The sequence below is a fragment of the Aquarana catesbeiana genome, linkage group LG07, assembly GCF_042186555.1.
Source record: "Aquarana catesbeiana isolate 2022-GZ linkage group LG07, ASM4218655v1, whole genome shotgun sequence".
Taxonomy (NCBI): domain Eukaryota; kingdom Metazoa; phylum Chordata; class Amphibia; order Anura; family Ranidae; genus Aquarana; species Aquarana catesbeiana.
In genome coordinates this window covers 314000936-314024395 of record NC_133330.1, presented here as the reverse complement: position 1 = coordinate 314024395, position 23460 = coordinate 314000936, and the positions used below count along the sequence as shown (strand labels likewise).

General features: G+C 43.3%; 1 protein-coding gene across 1 annotated transcript in view; it reads left to right on the top strand.

Moving 5' to 3' along the window:
• The window catches only part of AK5 (adenylate kinase 5), a 426857-nt gene that overhangs the window by 252626 nt on the left and 150771 nt on the right, over positions 1 to 23460 (top strand). Inside the window, exon 8 of the mRNA XM_073593713.1 lies at positions 9251 to 9327. Within this exon, the coding sequence (XP_073449814.1) occupies positions 9251 to 9327 (77 nt within the window). The remainder of the gene's footprint in view (positions 1 to 9250; positions 9328 to 23460) is intronic.

Genomic DNA, 23460 nt, shown 5'->3' with positions numbered 1-23460 from the left:
TTATGTGTCCCCACTCACCAGATCCACATGACCCCCGGCTTTTCAGTCTGGTGGGTCTCTTAAGGCTTGGTAAGGATGTCTTTAAGATAGTGAATAGAAGATCAGGTCATCAGATCCAGGATTACTTGGTGAATGCCCCGTACACACAGTCGGACTTTGTTCGGACATTCCGACAACAAAATCCTAGGATTTTTTCCGATGGATGTTGACTCAAACTTGTCTTGCATACACACGGTCACACAAAGTTGTCGGAAAATCCGATCGTTCTAAATGCGGTGACGTAAAACGCGTAGGTCGGGACTATAAACGGGGCAGTGGCCAATAGCTTTCATCTCTTTATTTATTCTGAGCATGCGTGGCACTTTGTCTGTCGGATTTGTGTACACACGATCGGAATTTCCGACAACAGATTTTGTTGTCGGAAAATTTTATATCCTGCTCTCAAACTTTGTGTGTCGGAAAATCCGATGGAAAATGTGTGATGGAGCCCACACACGGTCGGAATTTCCGACAACAAGGTCCTATCACACATTTTCCTTCGGAAAATCCGACCGTGTGTACGGGGCAGAAGGGTTTCAGCCAAACAATACATGTACCCAGAAGTAAAAAAAAACGAACTGATAGTGAAGTACCATCAAAAAAGGGTTTATTTAAACAAAAGATGGGTACTTACAAAAAATAGGACTAAAACAAGCATCAAGCATGGAGCAGATCGTATAAAACCGCAGTTTAAGGCGTTCATTCCAAACGACCGGTACTGTTGTCAGAAATCCCGGAAATAGCGTCAACGTTTCGCCCTCCCACAGGGCATCATCACGAACCTAATTTCCGGTTTAGCTGAGTCAGGTTAAATAGAGGGAGGAGGAGTAAACGCCCCTTGAAACACCCAATCAACATTAGCACATTGGCCATATTGTTGGTGGGATGAAAGTGTCGCTCCTAAGGATAGTAAACATCCACAGGAGAGACAAAACGCCATTTTCCTGGTTCGATAAATCAAATGCACACAATAAAAAATAATAAATAAAAAATTAAAAAATGTTGTTGACACTTGGCTAAAAATTTGACAGGAAGCAATCTAGATCCAATTCGATACTCAACCCCAGGGGGCTCATTGTTTTAAGACGATGGATCCACTGGGTCTCATTATGAGATTTAAGATTACCACCTCTCCAATGTCCCTCCACTCTATCAATACCGCAGAAAGTAAGGCCACTAGGGTCCCTACCTAGCCATCTCTCGTAATGAGACCCAGTGGATCCATCGTCTTAAAACGATGAGCCCCCTGGGGTTGAGTATAGAATTGGATCTCAATTGCTTCCTGTCAAATTTTTAGCCAAGTGTCAACAACATTTTTTAATTTTTAATTTATTATTTATTATTTTTTATTGTGTTCATTGTAATACTTTGTATAAATATTTTTTTCATTATCGTATTAATATTTTTTGTCTGTATTTTACCGGTTCCAATAGTTACCAGAATTGACGTCAATGGTGTCCTTGGAAATTGTTTGATTTATCAAACCAGGAAAATGGCGTTTTTTTCTCTCCTGTGGATGTTTACTATCCTTAGGAGCGACACTTTTATCCCACCAACAATATGGCCATTGTGCTAATGTTGATTGGGTGTTTCAAGGAGCGTTTACTCCTCCGCCCTCTATTTAAGCTGACTCAGCTAAACCGGAAATTAGGTCAGTGATGATGCCCTGTGAGAGGGCAAAACGTTGACGCTATTTCCGGGATTTCTGATGTCAGTTCCGGGTGTTTGGAACGCACCTTTGGAACACACGCCTGAAACGGCGGTTTTATACGATCTGCTCCATGATTGATGCTTGTTTTAATCCTATGTTTTGTAAGTACCCATCTTTTGTTTAAATAAACCCTTTTTTGATGGTACTTCACTATCAGTTCATTTTTTTACTTCTGGGTACATGTATTGTTTGGCTGAAACCCTTCACCAAGTAATCCTGGATCTGATGACCTGATCTTCTATTCACCATCTTAAAGACATCCTTACCAAGCCTTAAGAGACCCACCAGACTGAAAAGCCGGGTGTCATGTGGATCTGGTGAGTGGGGACACATAAGGGGGTGTTGTGCACCTGAATTTTTTGAAGCACTTTTCTCCTTTTTACTTCGTATTGGAGCACCTTTAAGTCACCTGTTTTGGACTTTGTGTTGTTTTATTATTTACTTTTCATTTCACATTTATTTATTGTTTGCGAGCGCTATATTTATAATAATTTTTTCATGGTGTTACAATTTGGAAAAACAAAAAAACTCTTGTTTAGTTAATGTAAGCAGTAATATTGGGAAGTAAAGCTGCCTAGTTCTTGTTTTTACATAAACATGAATACTTAATAAACCCAAAAGGCAAACACCCTAGAATGTAATAATTTTATGGTAAGTAAGAAATACCCTTAACAAGATATAAGACCAGCAGTAAGGCTTATTAACATTTATCAGGTGCCTGCAAGTTAGACCTGTCTAGCCCACGGCAGAGTGCTGCAAATTTTATTCCAGCACTAATGAGAGTAATAAAAGGTTATCTCTTTTCTTATAATTATACACTGCAATAAAACACAAACACTGGAGGATGTGCCATGCTGAATATATTTACATGCAAATGATACACTGCATAATCAACCAGATCACACTAGGTAGAAGTAATCTACCTGGAGACAGACTAGGCAGAGGGGAGAGAGAAGAGAAAAATAATATGGGATGGAGAGATAGGGAAAAAGGAAAAAAAGGACTGATAGAGAGAAAAAGAGAGAGAGAGGGAGCGAAAAAGTAAGAGGGAGGGAGAAGGAAAGGAGTAAGAGAGAGGGGGAGGGGAAGGGGAAAAAAAGGGGTATAGGGGAAGAAAAATAAAGAGAAACGAGAGGGGAGAGGGAGGGAAAAAGAAAAAAGGGGGGGCATGGAGAGGGAGAGCGATATAAATAGAAAAGGAGGGGAGAAGGAAAGAAAGGAGGGATGGAGAGAGAATGGAAAAAGAATAAGGCGTAGAGAGGTAGAAAGAAAGGGAAAAAGGAAATGAAGGGAAAAGAGAGAGGCAGAGCGAAAAAGTAAGAGGGAGGGGAGAGAGAGAGAGAAAAAAAAGGTGGACGGTGAAGAACAAAGAAAAAAAAGAGGGGAGAGGGACAGAGAAAAAAAAAAGGAGTGAGATTGAGAGAAAAAAAGGGGGGGGAGAGAAAATGAGAGGTGAGAGGGAGAAAAAAAGAGAGGGGGATATAAAGAGAAAGGGAGGGGTGGAGAGAGTGAAGGGAAGAGGGGGGAGAGAGAAAAAGGGGGGTAGGGAGGGAAAAAGAAAGAAGAGGAGGTGAGAGAGCAAAAAAAAGAGGGAGACAGAAAGGATAGAGAGGGAGAGTGAAGGAAAAAGACGGGGAAGAGGGAAGGGGAAAGAAAGGAGTGTGAGAGAAAGATGGAGGAAAAAGTGAGAGAGAGAGGGGAGGAGAAGGGAGAGAGTGAGAATGATAGAGAGAAGGAGATAGGGGGGAGAGGGAGAGATAGATGGGGAGGGAAGGAGGAAAAGGGAAAAAAGAAAAAAAAAGGGATGAAAGAGGAAGAAAGGAGAGGAAGTGGGAGAAAAAAATGGAGAGACAATGAGGAGAGGGGAAAAGAGAGCAAGAGGGAGAGGGGAGGATAATAAGAGGGAGAAGGGAAGGGAGAGAGAGTGGGATACTGAGCGAGAGACGATAGAATGGAGATGTATGTTTTTATTAGCAGAAATGAAGCCAGCAACTCGATAACTCCTTGGTATTGTTCTTTATTTGGCTATATACACAGGATCAATGCTGACATGTTTCAGCTATTGCAGCCTTACTCATAGCATAGTTAACATTAAAACGGCATTACCCACCCCCCAACTAATGGAGGGGGCAGGACTGAACGTAATTACAATTAAAACCAATTAACATCAGATGTTATATAAGCAATGCCATTTTAATTTTAATCATGCTATGAGTAAGGCTGCAATAGCTGAAACATGTCAGCATTGATCCTGTGTATATGATGTAGCCAAATAAAGTACAATACCAAGGCGTTATTGAGTTGCTGGCTTAATTTCTGATTTGGATGTACAAACAGGGAGTGGAGATCCTCCAGCTTAAGCACTGAATCTCAGCACGTATTTTTCAATTGTACTTGTATGTTTCTATTAGAATTACTATTTTTTTTTCAGATGTTTCTAGATTTCTCATTCTCCTAACATTTATCATGAGATGGTAAAACCACAGAATAATCCACAGAAATATAAAAAAAAAAAAAACCCAAGTAATTACGTTTTTTTATTTTTTTTTTAATTTTAATTCCCAATCAATAGTGAAGTAATACATTTTATCACATTAACTATGATTACCTAACCAGTGCTGAAGCTGTCAAGCTTTACATTCATATTGCTCCCTGAAGGGATCCCGCAGTTAATCCCCTGTATATTTACTGTTTTTTGAAGACTGATCTTTGCTTTTGGAATCATTACAGTACTTCTATCCAATGTGAGCTCTTAAGTATTTCTCTCTCTCTTTCTCACCTTCAGTTCCGCATAGAAAAACACTCTGTTAGGGATTTAGTTAAAATAATGTATTAAAATCTCTGCTTTTCACTGCATCCTGTGCCTTCTCACCTAACGATTCCTATCTGACGCACCAAATTAGGTCTCACACAATGTTATATACCTGGGAGGTCATAAGCAGTACATCCGTTATTGATCTCTTATTGACTGATCCTAGTACAAATAAAGACTTTGCCTTATATAACTGTATATCTTTAAAAAGAACAGACCACAATCAATGCACAAGGTCACCAGTGGTCAGGATCATAGTCTACTGAAAGCTAAGCCAATCGCTCAATTCACCAAACACAAAGTAGGTGAAGGTCTTCCTGTAGGAAATTGTAATGCAGTAGTATCACATAACACAATAAATGTTCTAGTAATTCTTTAAAAAAATATGTATATACTGTATAATACAAATCTAACTGACTGCAGTGCACTGCCATTGAAAATAAATAGCACCACAACACATGAACATGTGCATGGTACGTTGCATTAATTAGCAGGCGTGAATGGGCCCTTAATGGTGCTTGGTTTGTTAAAGCCTAATTGAAGTTTGTTGTAAAATTAATGAGCTAAATGAAGGATGAAACAAAACTCACATTTTTAACCCTTTCATTTACAGAAGTCACTTATGCCTAGTTGCCCAGGCCAAAATTGGCGACATCAGTATGCATCAGTTAATTTGACAATGACTGACTAATTTGCATATAATATACTATATTATAATACTAAATATTCTGTAGATATTTTTAAAGATATATCCAGCTTTTATTTGATATACTGTTTAAACCCTGCTCTGTTTTGACTTATAAAAACAATGCTCTCTCTCGCTCTATATTATATATATATACACACACACACACACACACACACACACACACACACACACACACACACACACATATATTTTTCGTGTTTCGTTGCCTCACAACCTGGAATTAACATGGAATGTTTGAGGATTTGCCTCATTTAATTTACAGAACATGCCCGCAACTTTGAAGATTTGTTTTCTTTTTTTTTATTGTGAAGCAAACAACAAATAGGACAAAATAACAGAAAAATGTGCATAACTATTCACCCCCCTAAAGTCAATACTTTGTAGAGCCACCTTTTGCGGCTATCACAGCTCCAAGTCACGTTGGATAAGTCTCTATGAGCTTGCCACATCTTACCACTGGCATTTTACCCCTTTCCTCCTTGCAAAACTGCTCCAGCTCCTTCAAATTGGATGGTTTGCGCTTGTGAACAGCAATCTTTAAGTCTGACCACAGATCTTCTATTGGATTGAGGTCTGGGCTTTGACTGGGCCATTCCAACACATTTACATGTTTCCACTTAAACCACTCAAGCGTTGCTTTAGCAGTGTGTTTGGGGTCATTGTCCTGCTGGAAGGTGAACCTCCGTCCTAGCCTCAAATCACACACAGAGTGGTACAGGTTTTGCGCAAGAATATCCCTGTATTTAGCACCATCCATCTTTCCCTCAACTCTGACCAGTTTCCCAGCCCCGACTGCTGAAAAACATCCCCACAGCATGATGCTGCCACCACCATGTTTCACTGTGAGGATGGTGTTCTTTGGGTGATGTGTTGGGTTTGTGCCAGACATAGCTTTTCTTTGATGGCCAAAAAGTTCAGTTTTAGTCTCATCAGACCAGAGCACCTTCCTCCATACATTTTGGGAGTCTCCCACATGCCTTTTAGCAAACTCAAAACGTGCCATTTTGTTTTTTGCTGAAAGTAATGGCTTTCTTCTGGCCACTATGCCATAAAGCCCAACTCTATGGAGCGTACGGCTTATTGTCGTCCTATGTACAGATACTCCAGTCTCTGCTGTGGAACTCTGCAGCTCCTTCAGGGTCACCTTAGGTCTCTGTGCTGTCTCTCTGTTTAATGCCCTCCTTGCCCGGTAAGTTTTGTTGTGCAGCCGTCTCTTGGCCGGTTTGCTGTTGTGCCATGTTCTTTCCATTTGGTTATGATAGATTTGATGGTGCTCCTAGGGATTTGGATATTTTTTTTTATAACCTAGCCCTGACTTGTACTTCTCAACAACATTGTCCCTTACTTGTTTGGAGAGTTCCTTGGTCTTCATGGCAGTGTTTTGATTAGTGGTACTTCTTGCTTAGGTGTTGCAGCCTCTGGGGCCTTTCAAAAAAGGTGTGTATATGTAATGACAGATCATGTGATACTTAGATTGCACACAGGTGGACATCATTTCACTAAGGCTACTTTCACACTGGGGCGGTGGGTGCGTCGGCGGTAAAGCGCCGCTATTTTTAGCGCCGCTTTACCGTCAATTTTGCGGCACTATTCGACCGATAGCGGGGCACTTTTATCCCCCCGCTAGCTGCCGAGAAAGGATTAATACCACCGCAAAGCGCTATGCCGGTGGTATAGCCACGCTGCCCCATTGATTTCAATGGGCAGGAGCGGTGAAGGAGCGGTGTATATACCACTCCTTCACCGCTCCAAAGATGCTGCTAGCAGGACTTTTTTAGCGTCCTGCCAGTGCACCGCTCCAGTGTGAAAGTCCTCCAGGAAGGGGGTTTAAGTGCCCAGTAAGCAAGTGGTTAAAGACGAGAAGAAAACTGGTCGGGGAGACTGCCAACAGGCCTACAGCAACATTAAAGGAGCTTCAGGAATATCTGGCATGTAATGGCTGTGTGGTACATGTGACAACAATCTCCCGTATGGGGTAGAGTGACAAGACTGAAGCCTTTTCTTACGAAGGAAACCATCCAAGCCCGGCTAAATTTAGCAAAAACACATCTGAAGTCTCCCAAAAGCATGTGGGAAAATGTGTTATGGTCTGATGAAACCAAGGTTGAACTTTTTGGCCCCAATTCCAAAAGATACGTTTATTTTTACTTCCCTCCACCTAAAAGATTTTGGTTTGTTTTTCAATTGAGTTGTGCAGTTTATAGGTCACATTAAAGGTGAAAAAAGTTCTGAAATGATTTATCTTTGTCTCATTTTTTCACATCACAGAAACCTGACATTTTAAGAGGGGTGTGTAGACTTTTTATATCCACTGTACATACCGCGTTTTCCCGAAAATAGGACCGGGTCTTATATTAATTTTGGCAACAAAAGACACAGTAGGGCTTATTTTCAGGGTAGGTCTTATCATGTAATATGTATTTGCCAGTCCCTGTGCCCCCTGTCTTCTTTCCCCTTCTCCCGTCCTGCCTGTCAGCTCAGGAGTCATTAGCATTATGAATTTAGGAATCCCCAGTGTGAACCGAGTTAAAGTGGGTATAAAGTCCTATAATCCACTCTATTACAATATTTCATAATGTACAACGTGTGTGTTTCTGTAATATTATTGTGCCAAATTCCTTCGTTACAGTTCCACTGGGCGCTTACGTGACCCGCCGGAGCTCTCTTCCCCGCTCCAAGCACAGCAGAGGGAGGGGCCGAGATCCCCCCATTGACAGCCAGGAGACATCATATGACATCTTTAACTTTCAGTGGGGATATCTGAATGATGCCTGCAGCTACAGGCATCATTCAGATATCAACTTTTAGAGCCGGCCATTTTGTGCACCGTAAGAACAATCATAGTGGCAGTTCAGCCGCTTGATCGTTCTTACAGGCAGCGGGAGGGGACGTCCCCCCCTCCCACCGCCTTCCGGTGCTCCTCTGGGCTCGCCCGTACGATCGTCGACCCAGGGAAAGAATCCACCGTCACTGTACAATGAAAACTTAAAGCGCCCCCTTCCCAGTGTGCTCACGCACAGAAGCGAACGCACGCGTTAGTCACTCCTGCATATGTAAACGCCGTTCAAATCACGCCGCGTGCGTTAGAGCGAGAGCAACAATTCTAGCACTAGGCCTCCTCTGTAACTTTAAACGAGTAACCTGTAAAAATAAGTTTAAGCAGTCGCCTATGGAGATCTTTAAGTACCAAAGTTTGGCGCCATTCCACAAGTGTGCACAATTTTCAAGTGTGACATACTAGGTATCTATTTACTCGGCTTAACATCATCTTTCACATTATACAAAAAAATCGGGCTAACTTTACTGTTTTTTTTTTTTAATTTTTAATCAATGAAGCTGTTTTAAAAAAAAAAAAAATCACGTTTGAAAAACTGTTGCGCAAATACCGTGTGACATAAAAAGTTGCAGTGACCGCCATTTTATTCCCTAGGGTGTCTGCTAAAAAAAACATATATAATGTTTGGGGGTTCTGAGTAATCTTCTAGCAAAAAAATGATCATTTTTACATGTAGGAGAGGAGTGCCAGAATAGGCCCGGTATGGAAGTGGTTAAACTATTTTTTCTATTGATTGAACTTTTAGAGATAGGTTTAAAAAAGACACCAATCTAGGTAACTACGGAGACAAGGTACGTTTTGCAGTGACAGCTGTATTCTTTATTTTATGCACCTCAGGCATTTTATTTGGAAAAAAATAAAATAAAAACTGAGTTCTGATTTAAGGACATATCAAATGTTAAACTGCTGTTCTGCAAAAATACATTTTTGTGAAACTATTTATCCAAAACCCTTCCTCTACAAGCAATGCAAAAACCAAGATAGAGAGCATCTTGTTAAACGCCTCCTTTACTTCCAAGAAAGAAAATGTTAAAGATAAATGAATGTGGAACGGTTCTATAAATGTAGGCAGTGTGTAGGTGTTATCTTGAGAAAGTGAACTGCACAACAGCCCATCTTTAAATGCCTATTTTCTTCTGACAGGACCAAGCGAGCTTGACCTCAGCCTTATCTTAGACAGCGGGGAGGCTAGTGATTCTACATCTGTGTTTGAACATCAGGTAGGTAATAATAATGTATACATTTTTCTTTTCTGTTCCTCATCGCGTTGTTATATTATTCATGGAGAATATGTGACTAAAGGAGATATCAAGAAATTCCAGCATATTACCGGAAGGCTGGCATGTGGAGAAATGGGGCTACCTTCCTGTATTTTACAAATAAGTGTAAAAGGGCTTCTTTCATACTCGATCATTTAAATAAAGCATGTTCATTGTACAATTAGAGGGAGAAGAACTTTCATTACCAAATTACATGTTGTACGATACATGTACAAGCCTACTAGGTCAGAGGTAAGAATGAAAAAAAGTTGGGTTCTGTCCCATAAAACCATCATGTATTCTCCAGGCCAGTGTTGGAGTTGGGTGACAGTGTGTTATTTTGGGGTGATATCAGGAGGTGAAACAGCTCCTCCTGAGCTAACAGAGAAAAGGGGTGCGGTCTGGATACTGCCTCTTACTACGATACAACTCCATCCCAAAATACACATACTACGAACGAAAGGTTAGCCCTGGGACTTTAAATGAGTTGATCATAGAGGTCGTAGCATGTAAGCTAAGTTAATTGTAATTTATTACATTTACAACAAACATGATCATCAATGAGCATAAAAACGTCATGAAGTATACAGTTAATAACCATAAATATGTTTGATACAATATTGGATATATAATATACATCTTGGGTACTCAATATTGGATATATATAATATACATGTACATCTTGGGTACTCAATATTGGATATATATAATATACGTGTACATCTTGGGTACTCAACGCGTTTCGCGAGCTCTACTCGCTTCCTCAGGAGTTGATGTATGTACAAGGTATATTGTCATTTGGTCCAAAGGGCTGATCCCAATTTGGCCAAGGTGGAAATGCTCCAACCGGGAGCTGAAGAGGCATGACCTGTGGCCGACAATCCTGATCCTGAGCTAACAGGGACAATTCTCACACCAGAATCCCCCTCACACAAGGACAGTAAAATGAATCAAAAAAATAAAAAACGGTAGACAATTTCTCCTTGAGGGTGCCCATACATGATTGTATTCAACATTTTGTGATCATAACTGTTGGTAATTTCCTAAGGTTAAATGGTTCAGCAAAATGTTCTACAATTAACACCTTTTGAAGGAGTTGTAGCATGTGTGGTATATTGAAGATATTTTTTCTGTATTTGCTGGAGTAGGAGCAAAGGGGAATACTATACAGCAGAGGTGCCTAACTGCTGGCCCACGGGCCTACTGATGTGGCCTTTGGATGGCGAGTCGGCAAGGCCAGATCGGGTTCCCGCCATCCCAGAGCATCGATGTGAAGAATGGAGCCAGCAATAGACAAAGCATGTGGCTGAAGTAGAGAGCAGAGCCAATGTTTCCAGTAGAACACCTGGACAGCAGCCGTCAGCCGTACACGCCCTGGGGGACAGCAGCAGCTGCCAGCCATAACCGTCTGGGGGACAGCAACAGCAGCAGCAGCCAGCCATACCCTCCTGGGGGGCAGCAGCCGCCAGCCATACCCTCCTGGGGGGCAGCAGCTGCCAGCCATATCCGCCCTGTGGGATAGCAGAAGCTGCCAGCTGTACCTGCCTGGGGGACAGCAACAGCAGCAGCTGGCAGCCATACCCTCCTGGGGGACAGCAGCGGCCGCCAGCCATATCAGCCCTGTGGGTCAGCAGCAGCTGCCAGGCTTACCCGCCTGGGGGACAGCAGTAGCTGCCAGCTATACCCGCCTGGGGGACAGCAGCAGCCTGGGGAAGAAGTGAAGATTGAGGTCAGTTTTTTTCATTAAAATCAAACAGCAATGGGCATATTTGCTCTCTACACTGGTACACTAGCTACACCGGGCTGTTTTTAAACTGAGAATGCTACCTGCACTGAGCCATAGACTTCTGTTATTACCTGCAGGTTTGGTGCACTTTCAGAAAGTGCATCACACCTGCAAGATATAATGGAATTCTATAGCAAAGTGCAGCTAACCCACAGGAAAGCCACAGGTGCACAGCACTGCACCCGCGGTGTGGGTGAACTGCAGTGCATCAGTGTGAAAGCAGCCTTAGGCCCTTTTCACATGATCAGTCCAATCGGGTCCGTCTTTCTGTTTTTCAGGCGGACCCAATTGGACCCTCCATTCACCTCTATGGAGTTGCAGATGTAAACGGATTTGTGTCCGTTTACACCTGCCTACCTCCAATCCAATCCGCTAAAAAAAATAAACAGAAGGGGATTTGTCCCCTTCTGTCTCGGTGGATAGGATTGGGGGGCCCATAGAGTAGAGCGAGCTCTTCTTTGTCTGCCCTGCATATGTGGAGTAGACATGGACCTGTCATCCGCCCACTCTCCTCATTGTGGCCCATGATCTGTTACCAAGTCGCTTAAGTGGCCCTCTCTCTTCAAAAGGTTGGGCACCACACCGCTATTATATACAGAATCATATGAGTGACAGCACTGAGTCTGCTTGGGCTGCTGACATCACATCTGAGATGGTGGCATCCAGCAGCAATCTCAGAGATTTTGGATGTCTTCACAAGGGAGACTTTTACAGGTAAATTCCATACATATAATATGGTAAATGCACATATAACCTTATAGAAGGATTTTTTGTAAAAATGGTCTAAAGACAGGATATTTTAATGCTCAATCACACCAGATGTGTTGAATTGTGTTGATCTTAACGCAGGCTTAACACAAGGGCACATAGAAAACAATTGTTTTACGGTTATACGGACCACAACAGGTGCCTGCTGGTGTGAACAGACCCCTAAAGTGCACTTGTGTCGAGACTGTAACTATTTTTATATATTCTTAACAAGTAGTAAAACAACTTTAAAACAAATAATCCCTGACCTGTCTAGGTGCCTTTTATTATTATTTTTTCTTTTAGTGAAGTTATCATTTTTTGTGGGTTTTTTTTTAGAATATTTTGTAATTTTTTTTTTTTTTCGATTTTTGTGATGCTGTATTATTATTTTACAGGATTTATATAGCGGCAACAGTTTGCGCATCACTTTACAACTTGAGGGCAGACAGTACAGTTACAATACAATTCAATACGCAATTCAATACGAGCCCTGCTCGTTAGCGAGCTTACAGCCCTACATTTTTGTGAAATTATACATTTTTATATAATTTCGTGGAGTTATACTTTTTATATTTTGTGAAGTTATGCTTTTTTTTTAATATTTTTTTTTTTCTACGTTTATCATTTTTTAAATATAATTTTGTGAAGTTATTCCTTCTCAAAGAGCCCAACAAAGAGTCTGCATTTTAATCCCATGTATAAATAGCATAAATTATTCAAGCATCGTTTGCAGAGAAATGTAATTTTAGGTCAATTAAGTTTTAACTTTGCTCAGGGCTTTTTATATCGCTTCCTAATTGGCCATATTTTAGGAATAAAAACTCGAGTGTAATTTAATTTTTGTGAGAATACTTTTCCCACTTTGTTTTTTCCTCTTAATTAAAGTCAAGTGGCCTGCCTGTTCTTCTCCAAAAATTCTGCAGGTCTATCTGCTTTTTACAGTACCTGCGAGAGACGGGCCTAGCATGGTTGTCATAGCAACTAGTCTCATAGAAAAAAAAAAAAGAAGAAGCTGTCACATAAAATTTTTCTTTTTTTGTTGATGGAGCGGGTTTGTTTGCAGCTTCTCACAATATTATGAGAGAGAAGTAGATGACGAGTGCTTTGTTTAGAAGAGGGCAGAGTGTGACCGATCTTGAACTGGGAACAATCCTGACTGTCATATCAATTTTCATGAGTGAACAAAAGATACATTACTTCTGTGATCGGATTTAACGGTAAGATTATCAAAACTGATATTTGAGCAAATTAAGTTATGGCTTTTCACCTGAGCCTTGGCTCTTCCATGTCCGTCTTCTCCGAGTTCCAGTGGTGGGTTATGACCAGTGGCGGCTAGTGCTCCAAATTTTTGGGGGCCCAAACAAACTGAAAAATACTGAACCCCCCCATCAATTGCAGCCTCACTGTGCCCATCAATTGCAGCCTCATTGTGCCCATCAATTGCAGCCTCACTGTGCCCATCAATTGCAGCCATTGTGCCCATTAAATGCAGCCATTGTGCCCATCATATGCAGCCACTCTGTGCCCATCAAATGCAGCCATTTTGCCCATCAAATGCAGCCACTTTGCCCATCAAATGCAGCCACTTTGCCCATCATATGCAGCAACTTGTGCCCATCAAATGCAGCCATTGTGCCCATCAAATGCAGCCACTTGTGCCCATCATATGCAGCCACTTGTGCCCATCAAATGCAGCCACTTGTGCCCAGTATATGCAGCCACTTGTGCCCAGTATATGCAGCCACTTGTGCCCATCAAATGCAGCCATTGTGCCCATAAATGCAGCTATTGTGCCCATCATATGCAGCCACTGTGCCCATCAAATGCAGCCACTTATGCCCATCAAATACAGCCACTTGTGCCCATCATATGCAGCCATTGTGCCCATCATATGCAGCCACTTGTGGCCCATCAAATGCAGCCACTTGTGCCCATCAAATACAGCCATTTGTGCCCATCATATGCAACCATTTTTGCCCAGTATATGCAGCCACTTGTGCCCAGAATATGCAGCCACTTGTGCCCATCAAATGCAGCCAGGCGCGTCCCCCGGCTGTCACTTCACTAACCCCCCCCCCCCCCCCCCCCTGGGCAGTCCAGCGGCACTTACTGAGTGATGGGGCTCTCCTCCTCTTCTGTACTGTGTCCGCTCGGATCCTCAGGCTTCCTCCGCCAGGTCTCCTCTTCCACCAAAGTGTTAGGCATCCAATAGGATCGCCTAATGCTTTGGCCAATTGGGAGACAGGTCTCACTGATCTACCTGCTGATTGGCAGGGAGGAACGTTAGTGTGAAAATAGCAAAAATTAATTCGCTATGCCACACAACAGGGTTAGGCGTTAGGAGCACGGGACGTTGCCACACAATAACTGGATGTGACGAGCGCGGCGCTCATGGATACATTACCCCCCAGCTGTCTTTGAAATGTAAGTGTATGATACTTTTGCCTACTCATTAAAGTATATTTTATATGGGATCACGCTATGTGCGGTTCTTTGTTTTCTATACCGCACATTTTAACGCTACATGACGGGCGGTGAGGAGCAAAAGGCGAGGATACTTTGGAGGATTTAAAGCCATTTTTGGGATTATACGAGCTCGGCGCTCGTGGGTTTGAGGCCTGCGCTCATTGCTCACAAGTGAGTGCAACCCCCCCTCTCCCCCCCCCCACTCTTCCTCCCCTCCTGTGTCCTCTACATCAAACGGTATTATACTATATGCTGTTTGTCTTGTTTTCTGCATATGACATACCGCATTCACAATCAATGCCATCCGCTGTACTTTTGGATTTCCCTATCTGCTGGGCTTCCATTATATATGCTGTATACCTTACAGCTGTAAGGTAAGGGGCTTGTGGACACGGAGGTGCCCCCACTGAAGATCACTCCCCTCCCTTTATTTACACCATTGGTTTTGGATTTCCATTCAGAAGTGTCACATTTGGTGGCGGGACTGTTGTCACATTTTTTGAATTATTTTTTTATATTTTTATATATATTTTTTATATATATTTTTTGTTTATTTTATTTTTATTTTTGGATTATATTTGGAAGTTGCCAAGTGTTGGTGTGCTACCAACATTCACCACTGGGACTATTTAATATACTTTGATATATATTTTTTTATTCGTGCATTCATTTTGATTGATACTAATTAATTATTCGTTTTTCATGCTATCAATCTTTTTAGCATATTTTTACACGGTTTAAGGGATTCCATTTGATTACTTTTGGGTTTTTGCACCTTTGTAGTTGCTTTACATACCCATGTGCACTGCTTGCTGATATCTATTTTTTAAATATTTTCTTTGTTGCTTGATGTTAGTACTTTTTGTATGCACTACTAAGTGTTATTTTCTTGTAGTTTACTATTCATTTGCACCCGTCAGCCCTTCTTCACATATTTGACTCATGTTCTCAGGTCATCTGTTATGTTTGTTACATGCACTATAGTATAGTCTCCCCCTATTCCCTTCCTATCACAGCGCAACTACCACCCCCCTACCTACTCTATGGGAGCTTGTTGTCGGAAATTCTGAACGTGTGTAGGCTCCATCGGACATTTTTCATCGGAATTTCTGTCACACAAAATTTGGGAGCTGGTTCTCAAATTTTCCGACAACAAAATCTGTTGTCGTAAATTCTGATCGTGTGTACACAATTCCGATGCACAAAGTTCCACACATGCCCGGAATCAAGCAGAAGAGCCGCACTGGCTATTGAACTTAATTCTTCTCGGCTCGTCGTACGTGTTGTACATCACTGTGTTCTTGACGGTTGGAATTTCCAACAAGATTTGTGTGACCATGTGTATGCAAAACAAGTTTGAGCTAACATCCGTCGGAAAAAAAACATGTATTTTGTTGTCGGAAAATCCTATCGTGTGTACAGGGCATAAGGGTGAGCTGAACTGGCCAGAGATCTGCAAATGTCAGAACAATCTGAACCCAGGCCATCTGTATCCTAGCCAGATATACACTATATTGCCAAAAGTATTGGGACGCCTGCCTTTACATGCACATGAACTTTAATGGCATCCCAGTCTTAGTCCGTAGGGTTTAATATTGAGTTGGCCCACCCATTGCAGCTATAACAGCTTCAACTCTTCTGGGAAGACTGTCCACAAGGTTTAGGAGTATGTCTATGGGAATGTTGGACCATTCTTCCAGAAGCGCATTTGTGAGGTCAGGCACTGATGTTGGACAAGAAGTCCTGGCTCGCAGTCTCCGCTCTTATTCATCCCAAAGGTGTTATATCGGGTTGAGGTCAGGACTCTGTGCAGGCCAGTCAAGTTCCTCCACCCCAAACTCACTCAACTATGTCTTTATGGACCTTGCTTTGTGCACTGGTGCGCAGTCATGTTGGAACAGGAAGGAGCCATCCCCAAACTGTTAACACAAAGTTGGGAGCATGAAATTGTCCAAAATGTCTTGGTATGCTGACGCCGTAAAGCGGAAGTAAACCCATCCATAAAACCATTTGATTTCCGGCGCGTGCCAGAAATCTAACACTCCCATTGGTTGTACTCTCAACCAAACTGTCAAACCATTCAATGGCTGGTGTCATAACTGATCACATGTGCAGCATCATGGCAGTTGTAGATTAAACAGAGGCAAAGATGGCAGCTTTCTTGGCTGAAAACAATAGGGGGGTTTACTTATACTTTAAGAGTTCTCTTCACTGGAACTAAGAGGCCAAGCCCAACCCCTGAAAAACAACCTCACACCATAATCCCCCCTCAACCAAATGATTTGGACTAGTGCACAAGGCAAGGCCCATAAAGACATGGATGCGTAAGTTTGGCCTACACAGAGTCCTGACCTCAACCCGATAGAACACCTTTGGGATGAATTAGAGCGGAGACTACGAGCCAGGCCTTCTCGTCCAACATCAGTGCCTGACCTCACAAATGCGCTTCTGGAAGAATGGTCAAACATTCCCATAGACGCACTCCTAAACCTTGTGAACAGCCTTCCCAGAAGAGTTGAAGCTGTTATAGCTGCAAAGGGTGGGCCAACTCAATATTGAACCCAAGGACTAAGACTGGGATGCCATTAACGTTCATGTGCATGTAAAGGCAGGCGTCCCAATACTTTTGGCAATATAGTGTAGGTGGCGCACCATATCAACCAACAAACTGTTGTGCGCTTGCCTGCATCATAGACGCCATTGGTGGCTAAGATGTAGGCAAAAGCACAGTTTATTGGTTTCTATGGTGTGCCCACCTACATTTCAGCCACAATGGGTTGCCCAGCATTATTCGTTGCTAGGATATAGATGGCCTGGTTTCAGAACATTTGCCGAACCCAGGCCAGTTTGGCTCAACCTTACGCACCCCCACTCTTTATAATGGCTGTGGATAGAAGATGAAGCTGGATACTTCATTCTCACTACTGACTCACTGACGGGGAAAAAAATAGCGGTTGACTTGGTATCTACCAAAGCTGTAATAATAGCTGCATTTTAAAAAACTGCTTATGGGGGCGTGGCCTGGAGCGGCATGTCATACGGAGTACAGAGTGAGAGCTCTGCTTGAGATGAATCCTTAACACAGATTTTGAAGACTATCCTTACCTCTTTTTTGCTCCAAACCTACTTACTGTGGATTCCTCTCTCCCTGTGGTCATGTCTCCACCGAAGAGAGCGTCCGGCACCATTGCCAAACTTGAGAAATATACCGACACGAGAAACGGGTGAAGATGGCGCCACTCCCATCCTGGAAGATGAACCTGACACTGGAGACATGGCTAAGGTGCTTGAGGAAATTTCCCTGTGTCAATCGACACTCACCTTGAAAATCGAGGAGGTGAAGGTCGACATTTCTCTCATATGGCAGAAACTCTATAAACTGAGAGAGCGAGTGTCGGAGACAGAGCGCCACGTTGGCCATACGGAAGATGAACTGCCTACATTACAGGTGACTACTGAGCGGCTACAACACCGACTCAAATACATCCTGCAGAAACAGGATGACATGGAGAACAGACTTCGGCGGCGTAACCTGTGCTTCGTGGGCCTGCTTGAGCGGGCCGAAATCTCCGACCCTCCTACTTTCCTAGAGAACCTGCTGATCAAGACCTTTGGCAGAGAGGTCTTCTCCTCCACATTCGTGGTAGAGCGTGCGCACCGCCTGGCTGTAAGACCCCACCTAATGGTGCACCTCCACGCACCTTTATCACCAAATTTCTCAATTACCGTGACCGGAATGCTATCCTGAGGCTCACTCGTGTGAAGGGCAACATCCCTTTTGATAATGTGCATGTGTCCGTGTGCCCCGATTTTTCTGCCAAGGTCCAGAAGAAGAGGGTGCAGTTTAGTGGGGTCAAGCGGCAACTCCGGACCCACCATCTGATATACGCCATGCTCTTCCCGGCGAGGCTTCGGACGGTGAAAGATGGCAAAGCTAATTTCTTTGAGGACCCGGAATCAGCTCTTTCATGGCTGGAAAACCGCGACGAGGCTGGCCAGTGCCCGCCTGAGTTCCCCTGTGACTGGCTTCTCAATAATGATCTCCTGTGTGCTGCCTCCGAGGACTCCTTGCTTCAGCTGTCCTACCGCCATGGCCGTGGCGTTTCCCTAGGCCTGGAAACTGTTAGTTGGGCACTGCCCGCAAGATCCCCTGATCCTCTGTTAATTGCCCCGATAACTTTGAAACTCTTCCCCCACCTCTTTATCCCCTCATTCACTATACTTCTTATGTTTGCTCTAGCATTGCCCCATTACAGTGTTATTCCACCTCAAGCGCCTCACCTACCTCTTACCTACTGATGGAGGTATACCCTCCCTGCACCGCTGTGTGCTTTTCAGTATTTTTTCTCCCCCCCCCCCCCCCCCCCCCCGGACCCTAATAACTACCTTGTCCTCATGCTACCCTTCCAATTTCGGTTGCTACCCCTGACTGTTCAAGGCCTGTCTCCCTGGCCAACGCCTGCCCCAAGGATCACGGTGAACAGTGTTTTGTTTGTTCAGTTGCGCTGGTTCAGTGCTGTTAAGACTTGTATGTTTTTTTTTCTTCATCGTTTTTTTTCTGTTATTTTGCTGTACTTTTGTCATGTCCGCAGAACTTCTCTACCACTAAGTGCAATATGATTCCTATTCCCATCCACTCAATGCCCACCTCTGCTGTGTGTGTTACTCATTTGAACTGGCAGTGTCTCTCACGGGATTCCTGCAGATCCTCCATAAATGCATGACATTTGTGTTACCATTTGTATATGTTCTCATGATCACTATATGTACTATAACTACATGTCTTACAGTAGGTTATTTTGTTATCTGCTCCCTGGGCGTCCGACTGCAAACTCTTCTGCTCCTGGCTTTAATATGGCTTCTAAAATTAGTGACCTGAAATGTCAGGGGCCTGCTGGACAGGACTAAAAGAGTGACTGCTCTGTCTTATCTCAAGTCCCTGTGGGCAAATCTCTCTGTGCTAGTGGAGACCTATGTCACAGGCCAGATGTAGATGGCCCTTAAAAAACCCTGGATTGGCTGGGTGTACCAAGCTCCATACACCTCCAACTCTCGGGGTATAGCTATTTTAATTGCTAAAACAGCTCACTTTCAGCTCCACGCCTTGCATTTGGACCCCCAGGGCCGGTTTTTATTCTTGCATGTCAATATCTTTGGCTTGAAACTATTGCTCATGGCATTCTTTATCCCCCCACCATTCCGAGTTGCAGTGTTGCAGGATGGTGTTGCCTTTATGGCTCAGCATGCCATGGTAGCTGCTGTCTGACTGGGGGATTTTAATGCAGTAATTAACCCTAACCTTGACAAATTGTGCTCCAGTACCTCAAATGCCACGCAGTCCTCCACTAGATTTGGGAGATTTCTTTTGGAGTTTGCCTTGACAGATACCTGGTGGCACAAATACCCCACCTTAGTCAGATACTCCTGTTATACTCCAGCACATTCCGCCATGTCTCGTATTGTCTACATCCTTGTCACACCCACTCTTTTGCCTGACTGGTTTCGGAACTCGCGTACTCTCAGGATCATACTCCCTGTTTGACCACCCTACGCATATCGGCTCCCCCCGCTGTCCCCATCTGGCAGCTGAACCCCTTCTGGCTCTCTGCCCTCACAGACCTGGAAGGCACCCAGAGAGAATGGATCTTCTTCTTTCATACAAACCAAGATTCGGCCTCTGTAGGAATAGTGTGGGAAGCTTTTACATGCCCGCATGATATTGATATCTCGCATTAACAGACATAAGACCTCCTCCAAACTGATACTTCAGTAGGCAGATGAACATCAGGGCTCCTTAGAGCAGGTCTTTCAGGCTGACCCTTCTCCCGTTAATGCTTCCCTTGTACGAATGCAGACTAGACTCAACGACCAACTCTATTTTTAGAAGGCCAAACAACACATTTTATTCAGTAAACAGCACATTTTTGAACATGGTGAAAGGACAGGTAAATTGTTGGCCTATATGGCACACCTTGATCACAAACCCCCTGTGGTGGATACTCTCCAGACAGCCTCAGGGGCTCAGGTCTCTGGCTCAGATCTTGTGGCCCAGGAGTTTAGAGCGTTCTATTCAGCTCTATACTCCTCTACTGCCAATTATTCTCAAGATGAGTTGTCTGCGTTCCTGCAGGGTGTTGAGTTCCCCACATTAACTCCCTCTCAGCTTACACTTCTGGAGGCACAAATCACTACAGATTGTATCAGGGAAGCACTAGCACATCTTCTCCCTCAAAGGCGCCCAGCTCAGACGGACTCGCACTAGAATTCTATAAGGCCCTTGTCCCCAAGCTGCGTGACTTTTCCCCCTACATGTCTGACTCCACTACTCTCCCCCCGTCACTATGGGTGAGGCCCTCATAGTATTAATACCAAGGCCCGGGAAAGACCCCTTGTTTTCTGAGTCCTATCGCCCCATATCTCTTCTTTAATTGGATGTTAAAATCCTAGCCCAGATCTTAGCCCTGCGACTAAACAAGGTCATTCTGAGTCTAATACACTCCGATCAAGTGGGTTTCATGCCCAATAAAAACACGGCCTTCAACCTCAGAAGACTCTTCATGAACCTCCAGTCCACTCATAATACCATCAGCTCCAGGGTTGTTAGTTTAGATGCTGCCAAGGCATTTGACTCCGTGGAGTGGAGATATTTGTGGGAGTGTCTTCGGAAGTTTGGTTTTGGCCCGAACTTTATTAAATGCCTCCAAATTCTATACCAAGCCCCCACTGCTAGGATCCAGGTCAATGGCAGGGTCTCGGATCCCTATTTTTTTTTTTTTTCCTGGAACACCCGTCAAGGCTACCCTGTATCCCCACTACTCTATGCACTGGCTGTAGAGCCACTCGCCATCGCCATTAGAGCGCACCCAAATATAAAAGGTCTTCAGGCGGGTCCAATGACTGAAGTTATCAGTTTATATGCAGATGACATGCCCCTTTAACTGGAAGATGCTGGTCCTTCTCTAACAGCCGCTTTACAACTCATTGAACAATTTGATGTGTACTCAGGCCTGCAAATTAATTGGACCAAGTCTCAAATTCTCCCCTTAGACATAGGAGCCACAACTAAAGAAAACTGCTTATGTTTTTATTTATTTTGCAGTAATGCATGTGTGCTAATGTGCAGTATTTGTGTGTAAATGTACATTTCTTTAAGGCAGCCCCTTGGAATGTGTTGACAATGCACATTAAAGCAGACAATTATGGTAAAAGGTCCACTTAAAATATCAGGCCCCATCCCTGAGGGATAAAAGTTATTTAATAAATAAACCTTTTCCCCCCAGCTTCTGTATGGCAGAGGATTAAGTCATCCTCCTTCTTACAATATCCTGGGGAATGCAGAGTAGCCCAAACCTGGGGAGAAGACGTTCTGTGCAGTAGCATCATCTTGCGGGATTTGGGCTCTTCTGCATTATTGCCCGAAGGATGATGACATCAATCTCACCTAAGAGCACATGGCTTTTCCTTCTCTTTCCAGAAACATAGCTGAACAGGTTTGTAATCAGAACTAAAAAAAATCTCTGTTCTCCTGAATAAAGTTATTAGGGGGCCGGGGGGCTAAAAAACAGTGTTTTTTTGCCCCGACCACCCACCTACAATGTGACATGGCAGCTGCTCAAGTTGTTCACATGGGTATGATGCTACGCTTTGCGGTGCAGCAATTTTACCTCAGCATGTTGGCATTCAGGAGGTGACAATATCGCCTCCTCCTCTGGCGGGCGGAGGGGCAGTAAAATCTGGCAGTTGATCTGCATTTTGTGGCCCCTGACCATCCATAGCAGTTGCTTGAGTATGTGCCCATAGGTGCGATGCTTTGATTTGCAGTGCGGTAATTCTAACTCAGTTTAACGCAGTGCTGCTTGCCAAACTTGCCCATTGAAGTAAGTGGAATCATGCCACACACACAATGCTTGCAAATCAGTTGCAGAATGGTATTTCAATGTAAAATTCCTTTGGGGTAAAAAAAAACAAAACAGCCATTCAGGAGGTTGCAGTATCGCCTCTTGAATATCTGCAAACCTCCTTCACCGTAAAACGCTTTTCTAAGGGCGGTAAAGCCATCTGCCCTTGTGAAAGATGCTTTCATCAGAACAGTCCTTCCTATACATCTTGTATCGGTCATAATGTAGTGGTGGGGGTGGGCATAGAGACTCACCATGAATCCCACTGACTCCAACGACCTTAAAGCAAGCATGGGGACAGGTGCAACAGATTATTCTGGGTAAGAGATCAACTAATTTGCATATTAGAATCCCTCTTTGCTTCAGAAAATGAGATATTATTGTCAGTAGGTTATATTTAGAAATATAAATTGCTCTGCCATAAGAAACTAATGAAAAGTTTTTTTGTTTAGACTCGGGTTCATATTTAAATAATCCAATTAGTTTTCATTTGTGTAAAACTGTTTGGTGAATTTACTAAATGGAGATCGGAGAATAAGAATGATATTTTTTAGCACAGCTGTGTACAGAGCAATAGATGAGGATGGAAATAATGATAGGAATTTTTAGCTGACATAGTAGCATAGAGCTCATTAGTACATAGCATTGTCTGCTGAAGGAAGAACAGTTTTTCCACTGGACTCTTCAAACGTCACATATTTCAAAGTTGTTCTTAGTTAGTAAATATAGTGCCAGCTTAGTGCTGATCATAGGAAACAAGGCAGTAAGTAAAGGATGTTTTAAAGGCAATGACTTCTCTTCCACCAACATGAACAACGACATTCTCCTGCGCATTGGTGTGATAGTCCGAATCAGAAGAGAACTCTATGGTCACAGGTGGATATTACTACACAGCCTTGCTGCCCTCTAGGACTGGGGTTGTCCTCAGAACACTATGAAAAAAAGATAAAAACAGAGGGTGCACTGGCCTAGTGCATTATACAACGTAAAATTTATTAAAGATAAATACAGTGTAACTACTCAACAAGTGTAGGTAGTAAAATCGTTCATCAACCACTGCAAGTGGCTACAATCTCGCAGCTTTGCCAAAGCCTCTAGCCCAAGGAGGACCTCACCACGGTCCCTGTCGGCTGACATGTTTAGAAGGCTGTCCTTCATTAGAGCCAAAAACAACTGATCATACAGCCCATTAAA